Source organism: Nematolebias whitei, chromosome 13 (assembly GCF_014905685.2).
Source record: "Nematolebias whitei isolate Nwh7 chromosome 13, NemWhi1, whole genome shotgun sequence".
Taxonomy (NCBI): domain Eukaryota; kingdom Metazoa; phylum Chordata; class Actinopteri; order Cyprinodontiformes; family Rivulidae; genus Nematolebias; species Nematolebias whitei.
Window position 1 is genome coordinate 37,466,585 of NC_056510.1, and position 27,277 is coordinate 37,493,861.

The 27,277-nt window shown below is 42.1% G+C and overlaps 1 protein-coding gene across 12 annotated transcripts in view; it reads left to right on the forward strand.

Moving 5' to 3' along the window:
• caska (calcium/calmodulin-dependent serine protein kinase a) overlaps positions 1-25,876 on the forward strand; it is a 406,103-nt gene extending 380,227 nt beyond the window's left edge. For 4 of the 12 annotated variants that reach the window (XM_037687083.1, XM_037687086.1, XM_037687084.1 and 1 more), the window contains 9 exons: positions 748-816; positions 1,486-1,521; positions 7,213-7,409; positions 10,327-10,442; positions 18,771-18,851; positions 18,923-19,003; positions 19,092-19,294; positions 19,367-19,450; positions 24,732-25,876. In XM_037687083.1, the coding sequence (XP_037543011.1) occupies positions 748-816; positions 1,486-1,521; positions 7,213-7,409; positions 10,327-10,442; positions 18,771-18,851; positions 18,923-19,003; positions 19,092-19,294; positions 19,367-19,450; positions 24,732-24,908 (1,044 nt within the window). In that variant the 3' untranslated portion in view covers positions 24,909-25,876. Of the gene's footprint in view, positions 1-747; positions 817-1,485; positions 1,522-7,212; positions 7,410-10,326; positions 10,443-18,770; positions 18,852-18,922; positions 19,004-19,091; positions 19,295-19,366; positions 19,451-21,410; positions 21,438-24,731 lie in introns of all 12 variants that reach the window. The other 8 variants (XM_037687085.1, XM_037687087.1, XM_037687092.1 and 5 more) reach the window with 5 other exon arrangements.
• Positions 25,877-27,277: the final 1,401 nt, after the last annotated feature.

A 27,277-nucleotide genomic window follows, 5' to 3' on the forward strand; every position in this document is an offset into this window, starting at 1 on the left:
TCATATCAACCATCATAAACTTAAAATTTAGGTAATAATACTATTTGAGATTTTGCAAATAATATAGTACAGTAAATTAAACAACTAACTATTTATCTAAGAATCTACATAATTACTAAAATAATTTGTCAGAGGGCTATATTATCTGAGCGAGGTGATCAGAGCTTTTTGGCTTGTGGTTTTTTAGCACAGTCTAATGAAAGTTTTAATAACTGGAGTTCTTGTTTGAATACAGACCATAATGGTTTAGACTTGCCATGTCTGCATTTATGTATATAGAATTTCAATATTATGATAATGTTATTGACAAAGTATTCATCTTTTTTATTTTCAGATACATATCCATATAATATATTCTGAACGGAGAAGGAGTCTATGTTCATAGATTTGATGGTCAGGAGATCGTGAAGGGGTTTCACATTCAGTCCAAGTATAGCTGTTGGGGTCTGTCTCGTAGTGATGACCTCATTCATGCTCACTGCTGCTTCAGTCCAAGTGTCATGTCAGGCTGGCGCCCCCCTCTGGTCATATAAAGATGTGCAGGCTGTAGAAAGTTGCTGGTTGCCATGTTTTGGTGACGTATTTCTTTCATTAGCATCAGTTGCAGGTCTCTTCTGCAAACAAACCCTCTATATTGCCTGTAGTCCCTGTCCAAGAGTGTGTGTGCGTGTGCGTGCGTGTTTGTGTATGTGCGTGCGTATGTGTGTGTCTTTGCTGTGTGCTGCTGACCTGTGTGTCTTATTTCAGAAAGAGTCCCCCAACACCTCCCGGCAGTCTCCTGCCAATGGCCACTCCAGCATTAACAGTTCAGTCTTGGTAAGGCGCCTGCCCCCACCAGACCCCCTCCCCCACAGACAGACCCACACCCATGCCTCTCCGTGCCCTCCGGTGCGTCTCATTCGTCACACTGATGTGTCGTGTCTCTTGTCTCCGCCTCCCCATGTGATTGCCCCCTCATCAGTATTTGTCTTTCTTCTGTTTGCGTTCTTTGAGTAGCGTTTGGATTCGACGCCGGCGGGGTGTGATGTAGGTCACCTGACTCCATCTCGTGTCAGTCCTTCTCCCCACTGCTCATCTGTTGGAGCCAGGGGTCCCTCTCATGTCCGATATCTCGGTTAACAAATTGGTGTGCCTCCCTGCTGACACCCAGCGGGCATCCAGTCGTCTTCTTCTTTGAGTTACTCCCAGTCAGCTCCTGCACCTCCCTCCTCGTTCCTCCCCGTCATGGCTCCAGACAGACTCTGTGGTTGTGCTGATGCTGCAGCTGCTTTGCTTGCTCTGTGCTCGCTTGGTTGCTCCACAGACCGATCTGCCAGAACAGATGTGAATCCAAAGTCCTCTGTCTTTTTGCTTTTGCTGTTGTTGTTTTGTTTGTTTGTTTCTGTTAAGCCAGATTGCAAATGGTTGTGTATGTTTCTTTTAGTGATGTAGTTTTGTTTTTACTTTGCTGAATCTCTTTCTGTGATCAATGCTTCACCTCCACAGGACCTGCCATCCACCATCCAGCCCAAAGGTCGACAGGTAAAGCTCTTACTACTCACTGTCAGCTCTGCAGCACTTCTGCTTATACTAAACCCTCTCCTGTGCTTCACAACATGTCAGTCACTTGGATTCATTCAAGACAGGTTGAAGTGGTTTGACTGATTCTGTCACTCACAATGTCACAAAGACAAGAATTGATTTTATATTCTAGATGTGACCATTTCATTTAGTTAATTTATTTATTTTTTTAGCACTTTACACAACCACAGTGACTGTGACCAACGTGCTTAACAAAACATTAATTAACGTGACAACAAGTTGATCTGTGCCAAAGAGCTTTGCTGTTATTAGAAACAAGTTGGAGAATTAAATTAAACTTTGTGATTCCAAACACAGTCACGGAGTTGTTGCTGGAACCTCAAACAAGTCGAACCCTTTTTAATGAAGTTTCTGTAAATTCAAGACGCGACAGCCTCGAATGTCTGAGTCTAAAATCCACGTCAATGATAAATAACTAAAATTATTTAGGATGTGTTTTCTAAATAAACAAAATCATAAAGATTGGAGTGGTTGTCGAGATGGGTAAAATGAGTATGAAGATGGGAAATAAAATTATGTGCACGGCCTAGAATACACTTTTTAAAGCCATACACATGAAAATATGCCATGATTGTTTTATTTTTTGTCACACAGCTACACAGTTTACTGGTCACTGGGTCGCTAAACATTCACTTATAATTTGATATTTTAACAAATGAGATGCCACCCATAATGATGAGACTCTAAAATTAAGTAGAATATAAAAACAAAGCAAATGTTATAACAATACTTGTTTTGATGTTTTATTAAGAGATGCACTTTTGATATTTAGAATATGTGAAAAATAACTGAACTTGTTGTTTAAAGAAGTAATTAAAGGTAGGAGTGTACCACAGTCAAACTCGTTTATATTATTTGCACTGCAGATGTTTTGTTTTTTTTATCTGGGAAGGAGGGACAGACACAATGTTTCTGGATCCACTTTTTCTGTTGAAGCATTGTGAGGAAGAAAGTTTTGTTGACTTTAAGAACCTAAGTTTGAGAGGAAAATTGTCAGAAAACAACAACAGATGGTTATTTGTAAAAAAAAAAAAAGTCTTCCAATCCAGAATATGTTTGTCTGAAAACATCTCTTTCATCTTCATCTTGATCATCTTGAATCTTCACCAGCATATCTCTGACGATCACACCTCCCCTGCACCAGCAAAACCCTTCCAGCCTTTAGAACCAGAACCCCTCCTGCAGTGGTCACGCAGGGTGGGACAGTTTCAGTGAAAGAATGTCCAGAGCTTCTCCTGTAGCTCTATCAGAAAATACAGAAAGAAAAAGAAAAACATTTAAACACATAAATCACTGCTTTTATTTTGAAAACACATGCATGCAAACTGCAGCATCTAATTTTAAGGTTCAGGGTTCTTTATTGTATTCGCATCACATGTGGTACATGAGATGGAACAAAATTGCATTCTCAAGGTCCCAGTTACATCCAACAATAGCAAAAATATAAAGTATAAATAAAGCAACAGTATAAAAGGATTTAAGATGTAATAAAGGTATAAATAAAGGTTGAATGAAAAAAAGATATACGCTAAACAATAATAATGTAATTAATATATTACGGTATATTAAACAACAGCCTGAACATGAGTCTGTTGTGAGCAGATGGCTATGAATATAGCAACTTATGGGTAAGAAATCAGCAGCATGAATAATCAGCAGCACAGATAAAGTGACAAATCTCCAATTAAAGTGGTATTACAGTGATTATCTTGGTTAGGGATGTGAGTCTAACAGCCTCAGGGTAGAAGCTGTTCCTCAGTCTAGTGGTTCTACACTTAATGCTCCTCAACCTTCTGCCTGAGGGGAGCTGTGCAAGAAGTGTGTGTGCTGGGTGAGTGGGGTTCTTCATGATGCAGGTGGCTCTTCCTGCATCTGGAGGTGTAGATATCTGTGATGGTGGGGAGACTGACTCCAACATCTTCTGTGCAGCCTTCACCACTCTCTGCAAAGCTTTTCTTTCTGCAGCTGTGCAGCCTCCATGCCACACGTTGATGCTGGAGCACAGGATGCTCTCCACTGCACACCTGTAGAAGGAGGTGAGGACTGAGCTTCCCAGACCAGCTCGTCTCAGCCGCCTGAGGAAGTAGAGTCTCTGATTAGCTTTCTTGATCAGACTGGTGGTGTTGTTGCTCCAGCTGAGGTTGTCATTCAGGTGTGCACCCAAGTACTTGTAGCTGGTGACCACTTCCACCACAGATCCTCCTATGTTCGGGGGGGTACCAACGTAAGGATTTGTCATCAAACGGGCCTCGTCTATGCAACTCTTTATAAAAACAGACCTCCTGCTGTGTTTGCTCCTCACATACTCACACTCTGCGTACAAAGTGAGGAGGAGGATATTTTAAAAAATGCTTTCCAAAGTATTTTTAGATGATTTATGTGGACATCAAATATGGAGCTTTCCAAAAATAATGACGTAGCAGCTTGTTCAATGCAATCACATTATTTCTTTGTGCCCTAAATGTCAAAACAACAGTTGGGCCATTTTTCCCTTTTTTCTGCATTTGATGGAGGATTTTTACGGTATCAACATAAGAAGAAATGTTTTTGTACAAATATAAGTCAAGATAAGAATGTCTTGTATTTTAATAAGTCCATCCATCCATTTTTTTTTTTACGACAGACCTGTACAGCGCCCGCTTCACTGCAGACACTGCACCTATCCGCCTATCGATCTCACGCTCCATTTTTCCCTCATTCGTGAACAAAACCCCAAGATACTTGAACTCCTCCGCTTGGGGCAGGACCTCCTCCCTGACCCGGAGAGGGCACTCTACCCTTTTCCAGCTCAAGACCATGGCTTCGGATTTGGAGGAACTGATCCTCATCCCGGCCGTGTCGCACTCGGCTGCAAACTGCTCCAGCGAAAGCTGTAGATCACGACCTGATGAAGCCAATAGGACCACATCATCTGCAAAAAGCAGAGACGCAATCCTAAGGCCACCAAAACGGATCCCCTCAACACCTTGGCTGCGCCCAGAAATTCTGTCCATAAAAGTTATGAACAGAATCAGTGACAAAGGGCAACCTTGGCAGAGTCCAACTCTCACCAGGAATGAGCCCGACTTACTGCCGGCAATGCGGACCAGGCTCTGACACCGGTCATACAGGGACCTAACAGCCCGTATCAAATGGCCTGGTACCCCATACTCCCTGAGTTCCCCCCCACAGGGTTCCATGAGGGATGCTGTCGAACGCCTTCTCCAAGTCCACAAAGCACATGTAGACTGGTTGGGCAAACTCCCACGCACCCTCCAGGACCCTGCTGAGGGTATAGAGCTGGTCCAGTGTTCCACAACCAGGATGAAAACTGCACTGCTCCTGTTGAATCTGCTCCTCTGACTCTGACTCTGACTCTGAATCCAAGGTTCGACCATCTAACGAACCCTCCTCTCTAGATGCCCCGAATAGACCTTACCAGGGAGGCTTAAGAGCGTGATCCCCCTGTAGTTGGAACACACTCCACGGTCCCCCTTTTTAAATAGGGGGACCACCACCCCCATCTGCCAATCCAGGGGAACTTCCCCGGATATCCACGCAATATTGCAGAGTCGCGTAAGCCAACACAACCCTACAACATCCAGAGTCTTAAGGAACTCCAGGTGAATCTCATCCACCCCTGGGGCCCTGCCACCGAGAAGCTTTTTAACCACCTTGGTGACCTCAGCACCAGAGCTTGGAGAGCCCAACCCAAAGTCCCCATGCTCCACTTCCTTGGTGGAAGGCGTGCTGTTGGGATTGAGGAGGTCTTCGAAGTACTCCACCCACCGACCCACGACATCCCGAGATGAGGTCAGCAGCACACCACCCCTACTATAAACAGTGTTGGTGGTGTACTGAACCCCCCCGAGATGCCGGATGGTGGACCAGAATTGCATCAAAGCCGTACGCAAGTCATTCTCCATGGCCTCTCCGAACTCCTCCCACGCCAGAGTTTTTGCCTCAGCTTGGAGTGTCGGTACCCATCAGCTGCTTCTGCTTAACAAGTTATTAGTGTAAATGTTCTCACCACCTAGTAATTCAGCATGGTGTTTTCCATAAAGTATTGTAAACATAAATAAAAATAATGACCAAACAGCGCTCCCTTTAAAACTGATACCAAGTCCAGCTTGTTAATCCCTTCTTCTCATGAACAAAACCTTAAACCTGATCACTGTTATTATATCTGACTTCTATTTCTAGAAATGACACAAAGTCAAAATTTAAACATGTTATTATCTGTTTAGGCTCTTTTCTTTGTTTTTGTGACATCATTCAATATTGTGACCACCTGTGTGACCTCTGTTGTGTTATCAGCCTAACACTGTCACACTTCCCCTCAACTTTTGTGTGTGTGTTTGCTAATAATGGCACAGGCATTACCTAACCACTGACCCCGTCGGGTAACAATTTATAAAACGATTTAACTTCTGTGAAAGCAAAGCATGCAGTTTCTAACTGAATCATGGCAATAAAAATCCCTCAGTGTTGTGTGTGTGTGTGTGTGCATGTGTGTGTGCTTTCCTCACACACTAATCTGAAGACTGAGTCCATCTCACATGTTAAATTAGCTGATTTGAGTAAGTGACCAACAGAGGGCAGCAGATGTTAACATTCAAGAGCCACTGAACTCACTCCTAGTTTTAATGTCTGCAAAGAGTGACCCTTGACTAAATACCACACACCCCGCCTTCCTTCCCCTTTGCAAACCTAAGCCCCCTGAACTGCTGTTTGGACATGACACAGCCGTTTTGTTGCATGATGTGTGTGATGCTTTCAAATCCTAGATTGACTCCAGACCTCCAGTCAAGGATAAAATGTTTGTTAAGGTAAGAGACAGCTTTCCTCAAACCCTCCCCAACAGAGAAAAGACTCGCAGTAAAAGACTCACAGTAAAAGACCCTCAGTAAAAGGCTCTCAGTTAAAGGCTCACAGTAAAAGATTCACAGTAAAAGACTCACAGTAAAAGACCCTCAGTAAAAGGCTCTCAGTTAAAGGCTCTCAGTTAAAGGCTCACAGTTAAAGACTCACAGTTAAAGGCTCACAGTAAAAGACTCAGTAAAAGACTCTCAGTTAAAGACTCTCAGTAAAAGGCTCTCAGTAAAAGGCTGTCAGTTAAAGACTCTCAGTAAAAGGCTCTCAGTAAAAGGCTGTCAGTTAAAGACTCTTAGTAAAAGACTCTCGGTAAAAGACTCTCAGTAAAAGACTCTTAGTTAAAGACTCTCAGTTAAAGATTCTCAGTAAAAGACTCACAGTAAAAGACTCACAGTAGACCATAAACAGTTTCCAGGCAGAGTAAAGCTGAGCATAAACAATGCCTGTGCTGTAATTATCAAACTGTTAGAGACTCATTAGTAGCCTGACAGTGCTTGGTTTCATATGCTGAAATACTCTCCTTGGAAACCAGTTTCCAAGCTGGCGACCCCCCCCCCCCCCACACACACACACACACACACACACACACACACAATCTACCCTGTTCTCCCTGGAAGATGACCTTCTCATTACTTCAGGCTGTCACATGTGTACACCATGTAGCCACTATGTTTCTTTACATTTTTTTTATGCTCTCCTCTTTTTCCTGACTCCATAGCTTGTCCCTTTTCACGGTTTGCATTTTTATTATTTTTTTCTTTTTATGTTTTGACACAGATTTACGTAAGGGCCCAGTTTGAATACGATCCCTCCAAAGATGAACTCATCCCCTGCAAAGAGGCCGGTATCCGTTTTCGGATGGGCGACATCATCCAGATTATCTCCAAGGACGACCACAACTGGTGGCAAGGAAAGTTGGAGAACACCAAGAATGGCACAGCAGGCCTTATCCCGTCGCCGGAGCTGCAGGAGTGGCAAGTACACTCGACACATTGTGACTAGGGATGCATGATATTGGATTTTTGGCCGATATCTGATATGCCAATATGTTAAAACTTATTTGGCCGATAACCGATGCCAATACCAATATTTTATATATGTTCCTTTGTCAGAACATAGCCCTCTTATTTTGGCTTATTTGCTACAAAAATTGTGCAACAGCTGTAAGAGCTGGTGACATATATTCAGTAACAGCCATATGATATGCATAGCACTTTGACTTATATTAAATGAAAAGTGTTAAATGTTATTTATTAGCATTAGTCATCTGCGATGCTGTCTCACTTGTGGAGGCTTGTGGAGGGGAATATATGTACAGGATATTGGACTTCTGGTCCGGTCAAACCCGTATACTTAAACAGGTTTTACTCTGGACCGGCCTCACCTCAAACATATATAAACCATGAGTTCTTGTAACGAACTTAATTCCTGTCCCTCAAAGAAAACATGAAGAATCCGTAATTTAAATAAAGCTCTGTGATGTTTATTTTCAGTTTGAATGATGACATGGAAATTATGGCAAATATTGAATATGAATATGAACCAATAATATTATTTTAGAAATATCCTGATGCATGCTCAATAATCCAGGTGGAAAAATCCAAAAAAGTTCAATCTGGTCCTCTGGACATTCAAAAAAATTTTGTTTTTTGTTTTTTTTTGAATGTCCAGAGGACCAGATTGAACTTTTTTGGATTATTTTAGAAAGTAAATGGCATAAATCTGAGGACTTTGAGAAGGAGATTTGATTCAATTTGGACTAAGGTCTAGCTCTTAATGTTAAAATTTAGGTAAGTTTTTCTCAGATTCATGAATTAAATTATCTAAACAAACTTAGTTGGCACTATTTCGTGGTTCCCTCATCAGAAGGAAGATGTTCATCTCTCATTACCACAGCTGATGCATGAAGGAAGCCGGTGGCCCGATGTCCCAAGAAGGATGTTGTTTCTCAGGGCTGCAGTTTGTTTGGCTCGTACCTTTAGCTCCAGGGTGTTTGAGATTTTTCAGGATGTCCACCATCTCTCAGCTGGACACGTCTTCCATCATATGGCTGTTGTTTCTCAGAGAGTCTCATCAACTCTCCTCAACCACTCATTCCATCTGTTCAGCTCAGCTGATGATCCCAAGCCAACTTTCCTCATCGGCTGCCATCTCGCAACTCCCTTGATGTTCAGTATACCTGGCACCAGGAAGACGGGCCCCTTAACTTTTAACCAATCAGAGGGCTTTTTACAGTAGGAGTATCCCACTGTATAATTAATGTAATTAAAATCCCCTTTCTCAAAGTTCTTCAGAGAAGATAATACAATGACCCTTTGTAAAGGATGTGTGACACCATGCTGATACAAACAAAATGGGTTTCATTGAATCAGAACTTCAACTGGGGGGTTAACTTCCTTTACTGTCATGGCGACCAGTCTCTGTTGATAAGGCCAAGTGAAGCTCTTTGATCAAGACCCTTCTTCAGGAGTCTCAAAGTCTGGTGACTCAACATAGAAGGTGAATTATACAGAGGCGGTCCAGAATCATGCAACATGTCAGGGTGGTCCCAACTGTAGATTTTAACACACACACACACACACACACAAAAGGTTAACAAAAAAACTTCCTGTGTTAGAGCAAGATGCCAGTATCTGTCCCAGATTAGTAGGAAAGGAGGGGGTAGGGGTGACATAGTGTCTCTGAGGACATTTGTCTTAAGGTTCTTGGAAGGATGGACGCTACACTTGTTACGGGTTCCCAGCTGCAGTGTGGGATCCTCTGCACTCATGTGCATGAAGAACAGCCTTTTAAGTTCAAAGTTTTTGTCTATCCATTGTGCCATAAAACTAATCATGCTAACGTGGCTAACATGACATCCAAATGTCTGTTGTATAACTCACCCAAGTCGTGCTATTGGCTATTAGCTTCTCAACGATGTCGGAAATGATGGCTTGCAACTCGGGTAACGTTACGTTGGGAAAATATCTCAGACTGGAGACAATGTAGCGAGGCTCAATGTAGTCCATAAATCTTTGGAATCCGACATCCTCACCAACGAAAAATAAAACTTCCACACCGCTGACATTTTGAATTTTCCTCTCTGCCATGAGATCGGGTAGGCACACGTAACGTCATCACGTTGTGCTGCCGCTGCAGACAAAAACAGCGCCTTTTATATTGGTGAGTTATTTTAATGGAATGGCAGATGTCCAATATTGAACTTGAACGCTAATATCAGCCGATACCATGCCATAATATCGTGCATCCCTAATTGTGACATAATCCATGGGGGAATGAAAGACAAAAAAGATGTTTCCTCTGAAACCAAGTCAAGGATAAACTGGAAAATCTGCATTTTGGAGATGTGTATAAATCTTCTGCAAGGCCCTGAAACATTGATTTATTTAATGAATTAAAGGCTCCTTCACCTGTTTGTTGTTTGTTTTTTTCTAATTTTCTCGGTAAGTAATTTATCTTGTTAAACATTTTAAGTCTTGGTTTTTGTTTAATCAGTCACAGGAAAACCAGAACTTTGGAGTTCTTTTTTAGGTAAACACGTTTGCTGTTGAATAAAGGATGTTCTGTTTGAAATGAAAAAAGAAAAATGTGAAACCATTGCAAATGCTTTTAATCAGTTACAAAATGTTGAGGAAAAGCAATATTTTGCTTTCCAAGCGTTAATTTCAAAGTTCCTGGATAGGTTTTGAAAACATAACTCCTCAGGCAGGGTGTCTTGTAAATCTTTCCCTCCTCTGGTCTTCATGTGCAACCCCAGGTTAGTCAGAGCTGACAACCCGTGCAAAGGAAACATGACTTAAATTACAAATTCAGCATGCTGCAGCTGAACTGCTTCCACTGAGTGCAAGTCACTTAATTCAGTTGCTGATTTTGATTTTGATTTTTTGGCAGGCGTGTGGCATGCATCGCCATGGAGAAGACCAAGCAGGAGCAGCAGGCCAGCTGTACCTGGTTTGGCAAGAAGAAGAAGCAGTACAAAGATAAATATCTGGCAAAGCACAATGCAGGTACTTTATTCACACATGCACAGGAAGCTCCATGCTGCAGACAACCCAGTGTCATTCGCTGTGTGCATCATAAGTATATGTAGATGAGTGTAAGTGAGATTGTTTAGTTGACTGTAAGTAGATCTTGTAGGTCCAGCAGAGCTGCAGAGATGCCAGCACAGCAGAAATGCTATCTGTGCACAGGGACAGTTGAGAGATTGGCGTGAGCACATGTTAGCACATTGTTAGGTGGTGTCAGATGCTTTGCTAGTGTTTTGATGAAACAGTTTACAGCCTGTCTCCTCAGCATTTCACTTAGTATGTTGGATTCTGACTGAACCCTGCTACAGCTCTCCATCACTGCTGAGTGTTGTCTGAGAGTCCACCGGCTAAAAGTTCATGTGTGTTTGAGTTTACAGAGGAGAATGAGGGGCTGGAGTTGGATTACTGGCAGAAAAGAAGAAAAGTTCAGTCTGCAGCTGTTTAAACAGAAGTTTCCAAACGGTTTTGTCCAATTCATGTGTCTGAAGATGAACACGTTTGGCTTTGATGGAAAATGGTTTTAAATCCTTCATTTACTTTGGTCCAGCTGTTTTTAGAGGCAGATCTTTAATTATGATTCTTAACATGAATTCTTCTGCTCCGCCATAAAAAAGAAAGTTAAAACATTACACACGTGTTTGTATAGGAGTCATCTGCAAGTTTGATCATTTCTTTGGGAATTGTCAGAAAGTGAAAGAAAAGTTCTGTTTTCACAACATGTTGAAAATAGTTCACTCTGAGAGACTGAGCCAATGAAGTTAAGAACAGATTAATCAAATGACACCTTTTATTTTCTTTCTGCATTGCTAATTGTTATTTGAAGCCTGTCTTTATAAGTGTGTCTTAAAGAGTTGTACATTTGAACATATTTTCGGACTGTCTTGACCAGCTGCTCCTCAAAACTGTTCATGTTGCGTTTACTCGCACAACAGGAAGTGCAGTAGTTAAAGCGAAATGACAACATTGATGTCCAAGAGCTTTTCACAAAAAGAAACACGCCCCTCTGACCAGTCACATAATATTTTGCACTTACAGTATTTCTGTGAGAATAAGTTGGGCCTGGACTTTGTGTCTAAATGGGACAGATTAAGCTACTATCAGAACAAAATGACGTGATTTTCATCTCAACTATGTTGATGAGAGCCACTTCCTCTGCTTGGGATGGAGCATGACGCAACCTTACATCCATGGTTCTCAACCAGAAAGGCTTCCTCTGAGTCAGGGTGAGTCCCAGCCCCAGCAATCTTACTAACATTTATCCCTGAGGCTGCAGCTGTTAGCTCAGGTCAGCCATGTGTTCCTAGTCCACAGAGGAACAGCAGCTGGCTGATTCTGTGCGTTCATATTCACAGAATGTTGTCCCAGACGTTTTGCTCAGTAACGTGTGCGGAGCTCGGTCACATGTCAGCTGTAAATCTGACCGCACAGTCAGTTCACCTGCTGCTGACGCTGCTGGGAACTGGACCGTGAGCTCACTTTAAGCTGTAAACTGCTCCGGTGCTCTTCTGTAGGCTTTTCTGACGGGAGAGTTCTGTCACCTAATCCTTTGTTGTGTCACATGGTCACTTGCAGTTTGTCTCAAAGGATTATGGGATGGGAAAGAAGAGACATGCTGCATGGTGATGCAGAGCACAGCACTGATATGTAGGAGTTATTCCCAGTGAAGACGAAAAGTGAGCTGCCTTCTGGTACAGACTGCTGTGTCAGGGTGATGACTTCATTTCCTCCTGCCATCAATGGCCAAAGGCGGGTGATAATGATTTGCACAAGCATGTGTTTGTTTGTAATGTTAGCAAAAAAATCTTATAAACCAGTGAATAGATTTTAATGAAACAGAAAATAATTGATGGATACACTTTCATCCATCCATTATCTTCCTGTTGTTCTGAAGTCAGGTCTCGGGGAAGCAGCTTGAGCAGGAAGGACCAGACATCTCTTTCCACAGCCACCTCTTCCAGCTCTTCTGGGAGGACTCCAAGGTGTTCCCAGACCAACCGAGAGACGTAGTTTCTCCAGCATGTCCTGGGTCTTCCCTGGGGTCTCCTTCCAGTCAGACATGCCTGAAGCGCCTCTCTAAGGAGGCGCCCAGGAAGCATCCTAAGCAGATACTCGAACTCAACTAGCTCCTTTCGATATGGAGGAGCAGCGGTTCTACTCTGAGTCTCTCCTGATAACTGAACTTCTCACCCTGTCTCTAAGGGAGAGTCCAGTTACCCTGCAGAGGAAACTCATTTCAACCTCCTGTATCCATGATCTCATTGTTTCAGTCACTACCCAGAGCTCGTGACCATAGTTGAGGGTAGGAACGTAGACCGACCGGTAAACAGAGAGCTTTGACTTTCAGCTCAGCTCCCTCTTCACCACAACAGACCGGCACAGAGTCCACAATGCTTCAGACGCTGCACCAGTCTGTCTGTCAATCTCATGCTCCATTCTTCCCTCACTCGTCAACAAAACCCCGAGATACTTGGACTCCTCCACTTGAGGCAGAATCTCACCCTTGACTCAAAGAAAGCAATAGATTTTACAACTAATTAAATTTGGGGACGTACCTATTCAGGATGGTTGCCACAGCTAATATGCATTATTAAACCCACCAAAAACATCTATTTGCACTCATGCCTGGTTCTGAGCAGTCAAAGAGAGAACTTTTGGGGAACCCTTCATGGATCCCGAGAATTTCAGAACCCTGAGTGTTTCAGACCATGTGTCCAAGGGACGCAAAGGGTTAAATAAAGCTCAATGTCTTTTTGGGGAGAGCAATGGGCCCACCTACGAGGCCCCCGCTCATATGGTTTCTTCATTCTTCTCCACTTACCAACACCAAAAAACTCAAAAAGTGACTAAAATTCAGTCAATTTTACAAAAATTGAGCTCTAAAATTTGGTATGGCACAAGCTGAGTGTCATTACCAACACGTAATTCAATCACTACATAAACAAATGATCTCATGGACCACTGAATGGGTTTTAGTGAAACCCTCAAAAATAATTGTTGGATATGCATCTACAACTAGCTGGGGTCACCACAGCTAATCAACACAAACTGTATACACCTTAGTCACATATACAAATATTGAGCCAATGTTTGTTGTCTTCTCACAGCATCACACAAGACTATGCATAAAGTCATAAGATTTTAACAAAACATCTACAACTCTGTCCCTTTTTATTATAAGTTACAGTATGGAAGTCAACTCTGGCATGAAAGGCAGCAGGTGATGTGCGCTCCCTTAGAGATGCTTTAATTTTAAGAGTTTTTTCCAGCTTTAATGAAGACGTTCTCTCTGGGTACGCATGATATCAAGAAGGCATTGTGGAGATGACAAACATCTGTTTCAGGCAGGATTCCACACGGACTATGATGTTAGCAGACAACTTTGATCTATAAGGGGAGTTGGGAGCAGGTGGAAGAGAACCTGGCGAGATAGAGGCATGCTTCGGAGAGAAGAGGGTTGAAAATCAGTAAAAACAAAGACATAATCCTTGTGTTTGGATGAGAGCGAGTCAGGTGGAACAGTGAAGCTGCAAGAAGTTGAGTTATTAAAGGTGGAGGAATTTAAGTATGTGAGGTTGATCATTTAAAATTGTAAGTAGTGCAGAAGAGAGGTGAAGATAGGGGCTGGGTGGAGTGGATGTAAACAAGAGCTTTGGTTGGTGACAGAAGGAGAGCTGCAAAAGTGGAAGGGAAAGTTTACATGGTGCATGTTTGGTTTGGAGACGGTGGCTCTAACAAAAAGATGGTGAAGAGCTGGACATGATAGAGATGGAAATCTTCTCATTTTCATTGGGAGGTACTAAAATGAACAGGATAAAAAATGAGCATAACAGAGGGACAGTTCAGTCTGAGTAGTGTGGAGACAAAATTAGAGGCTGAGTTGGTTTGGACACGTCCAGAGGAGGGACTGTGGATGTATTGGACAAAGGATTTTGTCAGGGAGGAGAGGAAGAGGAAGAGCACAAAGAAAGTTCATGGATCTGGTGGAGGAGAAAATGCAAGGAGCATGCATGTCCTCTTTTTCACCCTCCCCCCAGCACAGAGGAGGATGCTGGGATAGGGTGAGATGTGGCAAACGACTGGCGGTGGTAGCCCCTTGATGGAGCAGCTGAAAGATGTCTGTGAAACTGTGTGCATCGACTCCCCAACTCCAACTACAGCTGTTAAAAGAAAAGCTTCACCATTCTTTCACTCTTCTTCTTGAACCGTTTTCATTCCTCATGTTCAATAAAGTGAAAGTAGAAGTTTAAAAACGAGGAGCTGAAGAGTTCTGGGGGTTCCCAGTTTTAAATTTATACAAATTAAGAAGATCCAAGAATCCAGTCCTTTATGGTTTCTCTGACAGCAGCAGAGGAGTAATGTTGTCAAAAGTGTTTTTGTTTACTCACATCGGGGACAAACAGTTTTAGAAGAGATTGAAGCAGGAATGAAGCTTGACTTTAAGGGTTGTATAAATGTGTATATGAATGCACTGAGTTCAGAGTCATGGGTTTTTATCCATGCTTGTCTCGTAACCCAAATAACAATACTGTGATGATTTCCTGCATCAAACGTTTCATATGTAACTTCCAAAATTACTGTAAAATTTCTGATTATTTCCTTGGAATTCCTGACAAACCTTTTGGCAGAATGTGTTATTTTTGTGTAGTACCCAAACCTTTTACACACACAGGCTGAGAAAAGAAACTTGAGGATTTAGCTCTGAGGTGAAAAGGAAACATCAGAAAGACATGACTGATGCTGCTGTTAGTAACCAGACTGACCCCGTTGGCACATTAGTAACAGGGAGTGGTGGTGCAGTGGTTAGAGAGGGTAGGTCTGTGATCGGAGGGTCGCCGGTCAATTCCCCGGACCGACAACATCAAAATGTAGGTGGAAAAGGTGAAGCACCCACACCTGCCTCTACCCTCATTTACCCCATTCTGGGCTGATGAGCAAGGCCCTTAACCCCCTCAGCTGCTCCCCGAGCACCTTAGACGGCAGCCCACTGCTTCACATGTGTGCTCATATGTGCAATGGAAAAAATGCAGATAATTCATTTCCCCATTGGGGGTTAATAGAGTACAATAACATAAAAAATAAAAATAAAGTATTGATCAGTTTCAGCTATTTGTAGGGGTCAGCTGTGACTGAGTGTTTAGTGGTAGTCACATGCTGAAGTGTCCCTGGACAAGACAGTGAGCCCCTCATTGTCTTTGATGTGCGTCCCATCGGTGTGTGAATATAATCATAGAGATCTAGTAGAGTGCTGTATGAATGGGTGAATGAGGACACAGATTGTTGTAAAGAGCTTTGAGTGTCTTGATGAGATACAAAGGTGCTGTATAAGTACAGTCCATTTACCTGCAAGCTTCTGTAGCTCAGCAAGCATCCAGCAGGTACTACAGTGTGTGCACAAAATATTTCACTGCTGTACGTGTAAAAAGTTAAATCCAGGCCTAAATGTGGCCACATAATCATGTTCTGTCATGTACCTTGGATAGTGTCGGCACTAACGTGTTGCTGGTTGTTCTCTCACTGAGTAAAATATCACCTGTCTGTGTGAGTTTGGCATCTAACAGGAACAGTCTGTGTCCGTCTTCATTGTTCTGCTGTACAATTACTGCTTGCTATCTTGCAGTTTTTCTGTAACAAGTTCTAATACTGTAAGATGACCATGTTATGACCCCTCCTGTTGTTCTCTCCTGCTTCCTCAACGATCGACCTGCATGTAAGTAAGAACCAGTGACGGCGAGCAGCAGCTCCTCCTCCCTCTCTTCTTCTGTCGCTTCATTCACTCCTTTGATTTGAGCTGTTTCACTTTTGTTTCTGTTGTTTTTGTGCAGCAACAAAAACTGAGACAAAACTGAAACCATGCATATTACCCTGTGTCCCCGTGATGGTCACCCCAACACACGCATTCATGCACATGTGCTCATCAGCAGAGCTACAAATACAAAGTCAGGAAAACTTCAGACATCAGAGAAGATCTTTATGGAATCTGTAAATGTTGATCTTCAGTCAGAGCAGCTGTCTCTTGTACACAGAACCCAGAGACTTGTGGGTATTTTATTTCACTTGTCAGCCAGCCGAGATGGTTGCTGCACAAAGAGTCGTATTTCAGAAGCTGAGGACATACTGTACTAACTGTACTAAGATCAGCTCTGCTTCACCACGACGCTCTGCAGCACAGACCAGCTGCACTTCATTTCACAGAAAAGTTTACAGTCAACAAAGGTCCACTCAGCATTTACTGTAAAGGTTTTTATTTTAATTCTTGAAAATGACGAAGACTGTTCCCCTATTTGAATTTCTCAGTATGTTCAGTTTGACGTACTGAAAAAAAACATTACAGAAAGTCTTCAGACAGAATCAGTTACTGTAAACAGACAACAAAGTCCATGCTCAATAATCCAGGTATACAATCCAACATTTTTCAGTCACGTCATCTGGACAGTTTCTTTTTTTGTGCTGAAATGTTTCACCTTCCATCCAGAAGGCTTCATCAGTCAAGGAAACACACAACAAAACTGATTCTTCCCCCAACAGCTTACTCCAAAGTGGAACGTACCAGTTATGTTGGTGACCTGACTGAAAAATGGTGGATTGTATACCTGGATTATTGAGCATGGACTTTGTTGTTTTCAACCAGTTTCACATGACTGTCGATGAGGAAGAGGGCCGGCAACGGTGGATGTGCGTGCCAAAGAGACCATCTTAGCACCAACATAACTGGTTTGTTCCACTTTAGAGTAAGCTGTTGGGGGAAGAATCAGTTTTGTTGTGTGTTTCCTTGACTGATGAAGCCTTCTGGATGGAAGGTGAAAAGTTTCAGCACAAAAAAAAAAGAAACTGTCCAGATGACCTGACTGAAAAATGTTGTACTGTAAACAGACTTCACACGCTGTTTAAAGGAACAGTCCTATTTTTTTATTATTTTTTTACCTGTGGAAAAGTTTTAGATGTTGCAGATAACTTTTGACATGTAAAGTTTAGTTCTGACCAGACTGTTGTACTAACAGCTCAAAGGTGATAATAATACAAGTGGATTGATGAGGACTGCTCCAGTGTTTTTATGTGAATGAGTGTGTCACTCAACCAGAGAAATAGTTTGTGGGGACAAAGGGCATTTTGCTGACCGTCACTGGCCGTGTTTTCTTCCTCATTTCAACCTGGATGGCTGTTCCGTTCTTGGCTAATGTTGCATCATTGTAGCCCATGGTGATGTTTTTTTTCAGGCAGAGAGATAGACCGCCGCCACTCACTTTCCCTATGACTATGAATTTATATATACATGTATATAAAGCTAGTCCCTCCAGCGTGTCTTGGGTCTTCCTCTGGGTCTCTTCCTGGTGGGACGTGTCCAGAACACCTCACCAGGGAGGTGTCCAGGAGGCATCCTAACCAGATGCCCGAGCCACCTCAACTGGCTCCTCTCGATGTGAAGAAGCAGCGGCTCTACTCTGAGTCCCTCCCGGATGATTGAGCTTCTCACCCTATCTCTAAGGGAGAGCCCAGACACCCTGCGGAGAAAACTCATTTTGGCCGCTTGTATTCAAGATCTCGTTCTTTCTGTCACAACCCAAAGCTCATGACCATAGATGAGGGTAGGAACGTAGATCGGCCGTTAAATTGAGAACTTCGCCTTTTGACTCAGCTCTCCCTTCACTGCGACAGACCGGTACAACCAGTGCTTAATTTGAGCTGGATCCTGCTGGAACAGGAGCTGGGAACTCTCTTATTTTGGCAGGCTGTGTTCCGGCGACTGTTTGCTAGGATCCGGCAACTCAAATCTCCGCCCCTAAAAGTCCAAAGTCATCGTGCATTTTTTATTTTGATTATTTATTAACAATAATAATAATAAATAATTATTTATTAAAAATAATTTTAATAAAATTAAAAATAAGGATGAATACGCTCCCTGCGGGACATGCGGTCCGCGTCTCTGCTGTGCAGTAGAGTGTGCCCGAGCTGGTGCACGTAGTGAGGCTGGAACATCCACTCCACAGACTGGGCAACATCTCCTTTTGTTGTGTTTTTAATAAAGAATCAAAATAAAAATGTGCAATGACTGAGATTTGAGTCGCTGGATACATTTCAGACATAATAAATAAAAAAAGCTTACAGTAAAAAAATAATATGTGTGTGTGTGTGTGTGTGTGTGTGTGTGTGTGTGTGTGTGTATATATATATATATATATATATATATATATCCAGTAGCTACCAGTTGTGTTCCAGTTTGTTCCTTTTGAGCTTCCTGCTTGCTTTTTGTCTATCTGAGCACAGAGCTCATCATCCTAACGTACGTATTCATTCTCTCTCCTACTTCAGTGTTTGATCAACTAGATCTGGTCACGTACGAAGAGGTCGTGAAGCTTCCTGCCTTCAAGAGGAAAACACTAGTTTTGTTAGGTGAGTTACATCAAGTGTAGCAGAAAAATTCATCAACAACCTCTCTAACGATCCATGTTTGTTTTTGTCAGGTGCTCATGGAGTGGGCAGAAGACACATCAAGAACACAATCATAACCAAACACCCTGACAGATTTGCCTACCCCATCCCACGTAAGACGCATGGTGGAGATTTTTCACATTAGCACTGCACGTCACAGAGTAAACCCTAACTTTATGTGTGTGCTTCTCTGTCCTGCAGACACAACCAGACCTCCAAAGAAGGACGAGGATAACGGGAAAAACTACTACTTTGTTTCTCACGACCAGATGATGCAGGACATCAGCAACAATGAATACCTGGAGTACGGCAGCCATGAGGACGCCATGTACGGGACGCGGCTGGAGACCATTCGGAAGATTCACGAGCAGGGACTTGTTGCTATACTAGACGTTGAACCTCAGGTGTGTGAAAGAGAGATTGCACTCGCTTTATTTTTAAGGCCACTTTGATCTTTAACGTGAGGTTTGTTTTAGGCCCTAAAGGTCCTGCGGACTGCAGAGTTTGCGCCATATATAATTTTTATTGCTGCTCCAACTATCACACCAGGCATCAATGAGGTATGAACACACCAGACACAATTACTAAAATGATGGTGTTAGTCACTCCCTTTCATGAAAAGACCCAAAGAAGCAATCATCTTTGTACAAAGTACCTTCCTACTTCCTGCCTGTTTGCTGTTACCTTTCTTAATCATGAAAAATTATCGACTTACCATGTGTTTCATACACAACTGAAAATGTCTTCCTGTTTCATAAAAGAAATCTGCTAAAGTCAGGAACTTCAGTATAAATATGTCCGGTTTTTAAGGTTTACATTTGGACTGGACAGAAATATTCAAGTTAAAGAAAGGGGACACATTTTGACATCTAAGTTTTTACTGTATTGTTTTGTGGTTTTTTTCTCAGCTGGACATCAGTAGTGAAAAACTGTTTGCTGCTCATCATTTAGCAGCTCGTTAAACCATCTTTAGCAACAACAACATGAGATAATGTCCTGTTGGACTTGGTCACTCACCACTTTGTTGAGAAATTTTGCTTCACTCAGCTTTATTTTTGTTCAGATTATTGAGATTTTCATACATTTTCTTTTACACAGCTTTGTTAAGGTCCCAACAATGGATTTCAGTCTGATTTAAGATTTATTTTTTAGGTTTTATTTTTTCTCACACTTAGGATTATTGTCCAGTTACAGGATCCAGTTTGGTCCAAATTTTAGCAAATAGACAGATGGGCTCACGGGAAGTGGTGGAGCAGAGGTCAGGCCCTTAACCTCCACCATCTGCTCCCCCGGGCGCCCCAGATGGCAGCTCTCTGCTCCACTCAGAGGGCTGTGGTAGCTCGGTGGTCTGTGGTTGTGTCAGCAATGGCATCCGGCGTAAAAATAATTGCCAAGTCTTTGTGCGACTTAGTTCGCTGTGGCAACCCCTGAAGAAGGGAGCAGCGGAAAGAAAAGCAAAAAAGACAGATGGGCTCACATTTGACTCCAGAATCATTTGGTCTACAGAGGAGTTTATGGTCACTTAATTCAATTAATCTTATGTATGTCTCATTTTAAGCCCTGAAGTACCAACATTTATTTTACCCTAAAATCCATCCATCCATTTTCTTTTGCTTGTCTGGGGTCGGGTTGCGGGAGTAAAATGGTAAATAGTAAATGGACTGTACTTATATAGCACCTCTGTGTCCTCATTTACCCATTCATACAGCACTCTACTAGATCTCTACAAAGATAATTGAACAAATCATTCTAAAGAGACTAATCAGAGCTTTATCACATTCATACACTGATGGGACACACATCAGAGGCTATGAGGGGTTCAGTGTCTTGCCCAGGGACACTTCGGCATGTAACTGCTGGTGGATTCGAACCCCCAACTCTTGCATTGGCAAACGATTGCTCTAACCACTCAGCCACATCCGCCCCCTAAGTAGAGCAGCTTAAGTAGAGAGGCCCAGACTTCCCTCTCCCCAGCCACTTGGGCCAGCTTCTCCGGGGGGATCCCGAGACGTTCCCAGGCCAGCCGAGAAACATAGTCCCTCCAGCGTGTCCCGGGTCTTCCCCTGGGTCTCCTTCTGGTGGGACGTGTCCAGAACCTTTAAACCTTTAAATTCACAAACTGTACTTTATTTTTCCTCTGGAAGTTTGCCAACAGTTGTTAGCATCATTGTTTTTTAATTTTTCCAAAATGCTTCTCATTTAGGAGAAATCACAAACTCAAAAAAGTGTAATGAAAATATATACGTTTTTCTTGATTTTTGTTTCTCTCTAAAATGAAAGAAAGTATTTAAAACTCAGTTTGTTCCACCAAAGCAAACCTCAAAAAAGCCATTGCCAGGTTAAGACATTCTCAGTTGTGATAGTTGGTTAAACTAGTAACGCACCTATTGTCTCAGTGAAGGCTTGTGCACCAATATATCAGGTTTCTCATGCATGTGGACCGGCAGTCTCTCTCATTTCTCTCTGCACTCCTTTCATTTTGCATGCTGCATGCGTTTGTTTCTTTGATGCTCACCTCAGACACCCAGGTGGTGTCGAACGCTGCCAGTAAGTTAGACCTGACTGAACACAAAGTGTACCTTTAAAATCAAGTGTTTGTGTGTGTGCATGTATAGTTTTGAGCTCCTTGTTCCAGAAATCAGTACTTCTTTGCTTTCTGTTGTCCCCCCCCCCCCAAACACACACACACAACTAACAGGTTCCAGTGCTTAAACAAAGCCTTAGCACTAGCTCCTTCTGTATTAGTAGGTTTTGCACCAAAAATCTAGGGCTGACTCAAGACCAACTCTTTGTTGGGTCAGAGCAAAGAACCTCTTTTTCAGGAACAACAGCCAACCAGCAACCAATCAAAAGACGAACCAGACATAATACTTTACTTTAACAGAAATAAGAAGTCTTTATGTTCTTGCTATTTATTATGTGTGTTGTGGACCCCCAGACAACCCCCTTGCTGTTTGCGTTCCGGCATTGTTTGGTTTACAAACTAAGCATTCAGAAGTAGGCTTAATATTACCTAATGTACCATTCTTTTACAAACTATTGAAAAAAAAGTTTTATAAGCCTGAAAAACATGAACAACTGTCAGTCATTTGGCTAGCCTGGACAAAGACCTTTGCCTCTTTTTCCATACTTAGTGCTCAATGACTGAAGTCATGGATAAAAATAAACTGACTGTTGATAACTATCTGATAGAACAACACTTCAAGGATTATTGGACTTTCCTCCTAATGTGACGTAATGACATGACTCTGAGTTGACTCTTCCTCTGTGAAAAACCAAACTGGTTCATAACGCAGACCTCTAAAGAATCAGCCCTGGTCAAATACCTCTTTAGCAGAAAACCCTATCAGTGTTTTCCCTTCAACTTTCAGTTCTGACACATTGTGTTGGATCAATCCCTCTGTTCTCTGCTTCTATAGGTTTCAAACTCTCATCTGCTCCCTGTCTTCCCCCTCCCTGGACAGGAGTTTTTGTGTTAATGTTAGTAATACACTGCCTGGCCAAAAAAAGTCACCACCAAAAAAAATAGGTCACAGTATTTCATTGGACCGCCTTTAGCTTTGATTACATCATTCACTGTGGCATTGTTTCAATAAGCTTCTGCAATGTCACAAGATCTGTTTCCATCCAGTGCTGCATTAATTTTCCACCAAGATCTTGCATTGATGACTACTGTAGGCACTAGGCATAATGGGTGCATCCCTTCACCTGCCTCTCTTCTTACCCTGATGCACCCATCACTCTGGAACAGGGTAAATCTGGACTCATCAGACCACATGACCTTCTTCTATTGCTCCAGAGTCCAATCTGTATGCTCCCTAGCAAATTCAAGCCTTTTTTTTTTCCCAGTTAGCCTCACTGATTAGTGGTTTTCTTAAGGCTACACAGCTGTTCAGTCCCAATCCCTTGAGTTCCATTCACATTGTGCATGTGGAAAAGCTCTTACTTTCACTATTAAGCATATCCCTGAGTGCTACTGTTGTTTTTCTTAGATTTGATTTCACCAAATATTTAAGTGATCGCTGATCACGATCATTCAGAAGTTTTTTCCAGAAACATTTCTTCCTCCAAGACTATAGGTCCCCACTATCCTTCCAGATTTTAATAATGCGTTGGACAGTTCTTAACCCAATCATAGTAGTTTCTGCAATCTCCTTAGATGTTTTCTCTGCTTGATGCCAATGATTTGACCCTTCTCAAACAGACTGACATCTTTTCCACGACCACACGATGTCTTTCAAGATGGTTGTTTAAGAAATGAGAAGCAACTCATTGCAGCAGTTGGGGTTAAATAACTTGTTGCAGCTGAAAATAATCAACCATGCAGTAATTATCCAATAAGAGGCTCGTACCTATTTGCTTAGTGAAATCCAGGTGGCAACTTTTTTTTGGGCCAGGCAGTGTATTTTATCTGCTTCAGTGCCTCATTCCTGTGAGGTTCTGCAGGGCTCAATTCTTGGACACCTTCTGTTTTCACTGTATCTGCTCCCTTTGGGTCTAACCTGAGGAAACACAGTCTTTCTTTTCATTGTTATGCTGATGATTCTTAGATTTATCTGCCCTTAAAACCCAAAAATTCATGCACAATTCACCCTCTGTTAAAATGTCTTGATGACATCAAGGCATGGATTGCTTCAATTTTTTTTTAGTTTCAATGATCAGAAAACTGAAGTTATTGTGTTTAGCCCTAGCTCTACTGCTGTCTTTGTTCCTATAAGCCTTGACTGTCTTAAGCCATATCTTAAGCCAGGGGTGCCAAACTCACCTACAAAAGGGGCCTAAATTAAAACCTTTTTCCATCTAAGGGCCAATTTCAAAAACCACACTAACTCGCATCAGATACCCAACATCTTTTCATGGTTACAGGTTTCTCAACAAGAGTTCGATTGGTCTCATTTGATGTTCTTTGTTGTGCTGTCAACATTATAATCAAAGATTACTGAAAAAGTAAAGAGAAGTATTTTACATTTCACATATCATCTTGGGGGCCCAGATAATATGTCAACTAGTGCCACATTCGGCCCCCGGCCTTGAGTTTGACACATATGTCTTATGCAGTCAGTTACAAATCTCAAGATAGCTTTAGACTCTGTCTTTAAGTTTAATAAACAGATTAGCTCTGTTCTACAAAAAAGCTTCTTCCATTTAAGGCAGATAGTTGAGCTTAAGTCCGTGTTGACAAGATCTGACCTTGAAAAAATAGTCCATGCATTCATAACAACTCAACTGGACTACTGTAACACACTTTATGTTGGCTTCAGTCAGGTCTCCATTTCACGTCTCCAGCTTGTCCAAAATGCAGCTTGGCTATTAACAGGAACTTGTAGGTTTGATCATATTTCACCAGTTTTGTCCTCCCTTCACTTGCTCTCTGTACGTATCAGAATAGATTTTAAATTTCTCCTGCTGACCTTTAAGTGCCTAAATGGCCTCACACCATCATATCTCTCTGATCTACTTCAACCTTCTTGGTACTGAGATCATCTGACCAGCTGCTTTTGGTTGTACCAAAGACCAGGTTGAAGCTCAGAGGAGATCGGGCTTTTTCAGTCCTAAACTTTGGAACAATCTGCCCCCCAACATTAGACAGACCACTTCACTTCCTGCTTTTAAATCTCTTTTAAAAACACACCTGTATTCACTGATGTTTAACACAGTGTGATTTGATTTAGTATTTTGTTGTTTTATGTTTTGTTTTTCTTTTGATGCTTTTAAGTTTGTTATTTTTTCTTTAATAATTACTGCCATTGATTTTATTGTTAAGCACTTTGGTAACAGCTGCTGTTTTTAAATGTGATTATAAATAAATTTGACAAGACTTGACTCCTCCTCCTTCTCCAGGACGAGTCACTCCAACGGCTACAGAGAGAGTCAGAAGTCTTGCAGAAGACCTACGCCCACTACTTTGACATGACCATTATCAACAACGAGATTGACGAGACCATCGGGCACCTGGAGGAGGCTATGGAGCAGGTGTGCACCACCAGTCAGTGGGTCCCTGTGTCCTGGGTCTACTGAACTCAGCCAAACCTCACTCCAGCAGCAGTACCTTGGACCATCCTCTGTACATATCATTATGACATTATGAAGATAAAAAACACTATCTGGTATAAATCAGAAGAACTGGATCAGAAATGTCTTGAACGTGGTGTGAAAGCAACCACAGCATTCCCCAGACTGCACCCCCTCCCCCTCTGCAGCTCAGAGTCGGACTCCGGCAAATGGCCTATGTCACGGTGTTGTACAAAAACAGAGTTAACAAAAAGTGAATATTGTCATGTCTGTACTAGCTACAAGGCAATTTTTTAATAGATGTTTGTTTTAAAGAGACAGTACCGTGTTCCTGTCCTCATGTTTGTCGCACGCTGTAGTCCTGTTGGGTGACGTGAACCACCTCCAGTCAGACACTGACAGTGATATTCTCTCAGCAGACCGAGGGAAAAGCACACAAACACACTGCAGTGTCTTATCCCCTGTAGGTCATATCAGCAGCCCCCGTTACTTATTCATCTAGTTGTTTTCTGAGCCGTAACACGTTAATTCCTCTCATCTATCTTGTTAGTGCTCAGTTCGGATCTGAAACCGGTGCGCTCGCGCACAAAGTACTGTCTCTTCTAAATCAGCCTGTACGTGTTTAAGAGATTTGAATGAAGTTATCTTGCATGTGGACATTTGCAAACTTTCATCAGTCAGTCAGTGTTACCCTGTGAACTTCCATTAAAAAAATGTTCAAACATTTGAATGAAAAAATAAACATTCCATTTTTTTTGGAAAACTGAACTGAACAAAAAAAAAAAAAAGTGGCAAAACAAATTGTGACGGAGCTGGACATTGACTCCTATGCATATCCCTCGAGTTTTGAGTGACATTTCTAAAACCACAGATTTCTAAAAAATAAAATAAAATAAATAAAAAATAAAAGATTGATCATGTAAGTGAGATGTATTTGTAAGGGGAAAAAAATCTAATAAAAGTCTTGATTTGTTTGTCTTTTTCATTTGTCATGAACAACAAAATGAAAGAATTTGACTTAAGTTTTCATTTTAGTTTTTTAATTTGATGTTTGGTGTGTTTTGTTTTCCTGAAACTGTAACTCTGAGAGGCACGCTGCCACTGACTTTCTGCAAAGATGACAGGTTTACAACTGAAAACCCACAAATGGCGGAAGGCGATAAACAAGTTTTCAGCTTTTCCTACGCTGAGGTCAAGTCCTTGAACATGATGCACACACAGAACCGAGTCCAGTCTGTGACCTACTCCTGTGGCTTACATATTCCAGGTGAATGTGCACTCTGCTCACATCTCTGTCTGGTATTTTGTGATTTTAATTAATGCAAGTGAGTGATTAGAACAGAGCACTGAACACTGTTTTACTCTGAATGTATAATCCCACACCATTAGTATCTGGAGATAAAAAGTCGGGCACTGCTGACAAAGGACAGCTGTCCTCTGTTTGCTTCTGTCAAATTGAGATTTCAAATCTCAGAATAAAAAGACATTACCTATACCATACCAATTTATTTATAAAGCACTTTAAACAGTGACAAAGCACACCAAAGTGCTGTACAGAGACAAAACAGAACAAGCACACAGCAACAGATTACATAACAGGACACCAAAAAGTAGAAACCGACAAAAACAGTAATGGATAACAACAACAACCGCAACATGACCAACACAGTGTGATGCACACAGACTCAGCACAGATCACACAGTGCTGAAAGCCAGGGAATAAAAGTGTGTTTTTAAGCGAGTTTTAAAAACTGTGAGGGAGGGGGCCTGTCTAACGAGCAGAGGTAACTCATTCCAAAGTCTTGGTCCTGCTACAGAGAAGGCCCTGTCACCTCTGCGCTTGAGACGGGTTCCTGGGACTGTTAGGAGCAACTGGTCTGCTGATCTGAGAGAACGTGGTGGGACATACGGCTGGAGCAGATCAGTAAGATAGGAGGGGGCAGAGCTGTTTAGTGATTTATAGACATACAAGAGTATTTTGAATTTGATTCGAAGGTGAACTGGAAGCCAGTGTAGGGAGGCCAAAACAGGAGTAATGTGCTCTCTTTTGCTTGTGCTGGTCAAAAACCGGGCTGCTGCATTTTGGACCAGTTGGAGTCTAACTATGAAGGTCTGACTGATACCAAAAAGGAGTGAGTTACAATAGTCGAGCCTGGATGTAATGAATGCATGAATTACTGTCTCCAGGTTATTTTTGGACAGTATGGGCTTCAGATTAGACAGTCACCTCAGCTGGAAAAAGCAGAATTTAACAATCATATTTACATGATTGTTGAGTTTCAGAGAAGGGTCAAGTATCACTCCTAGATTAGTGACTCTTTCTCTTTACTCTTTTACCTCAGCGAGATGTAACTACTATAAAGTTCAACCTTTAT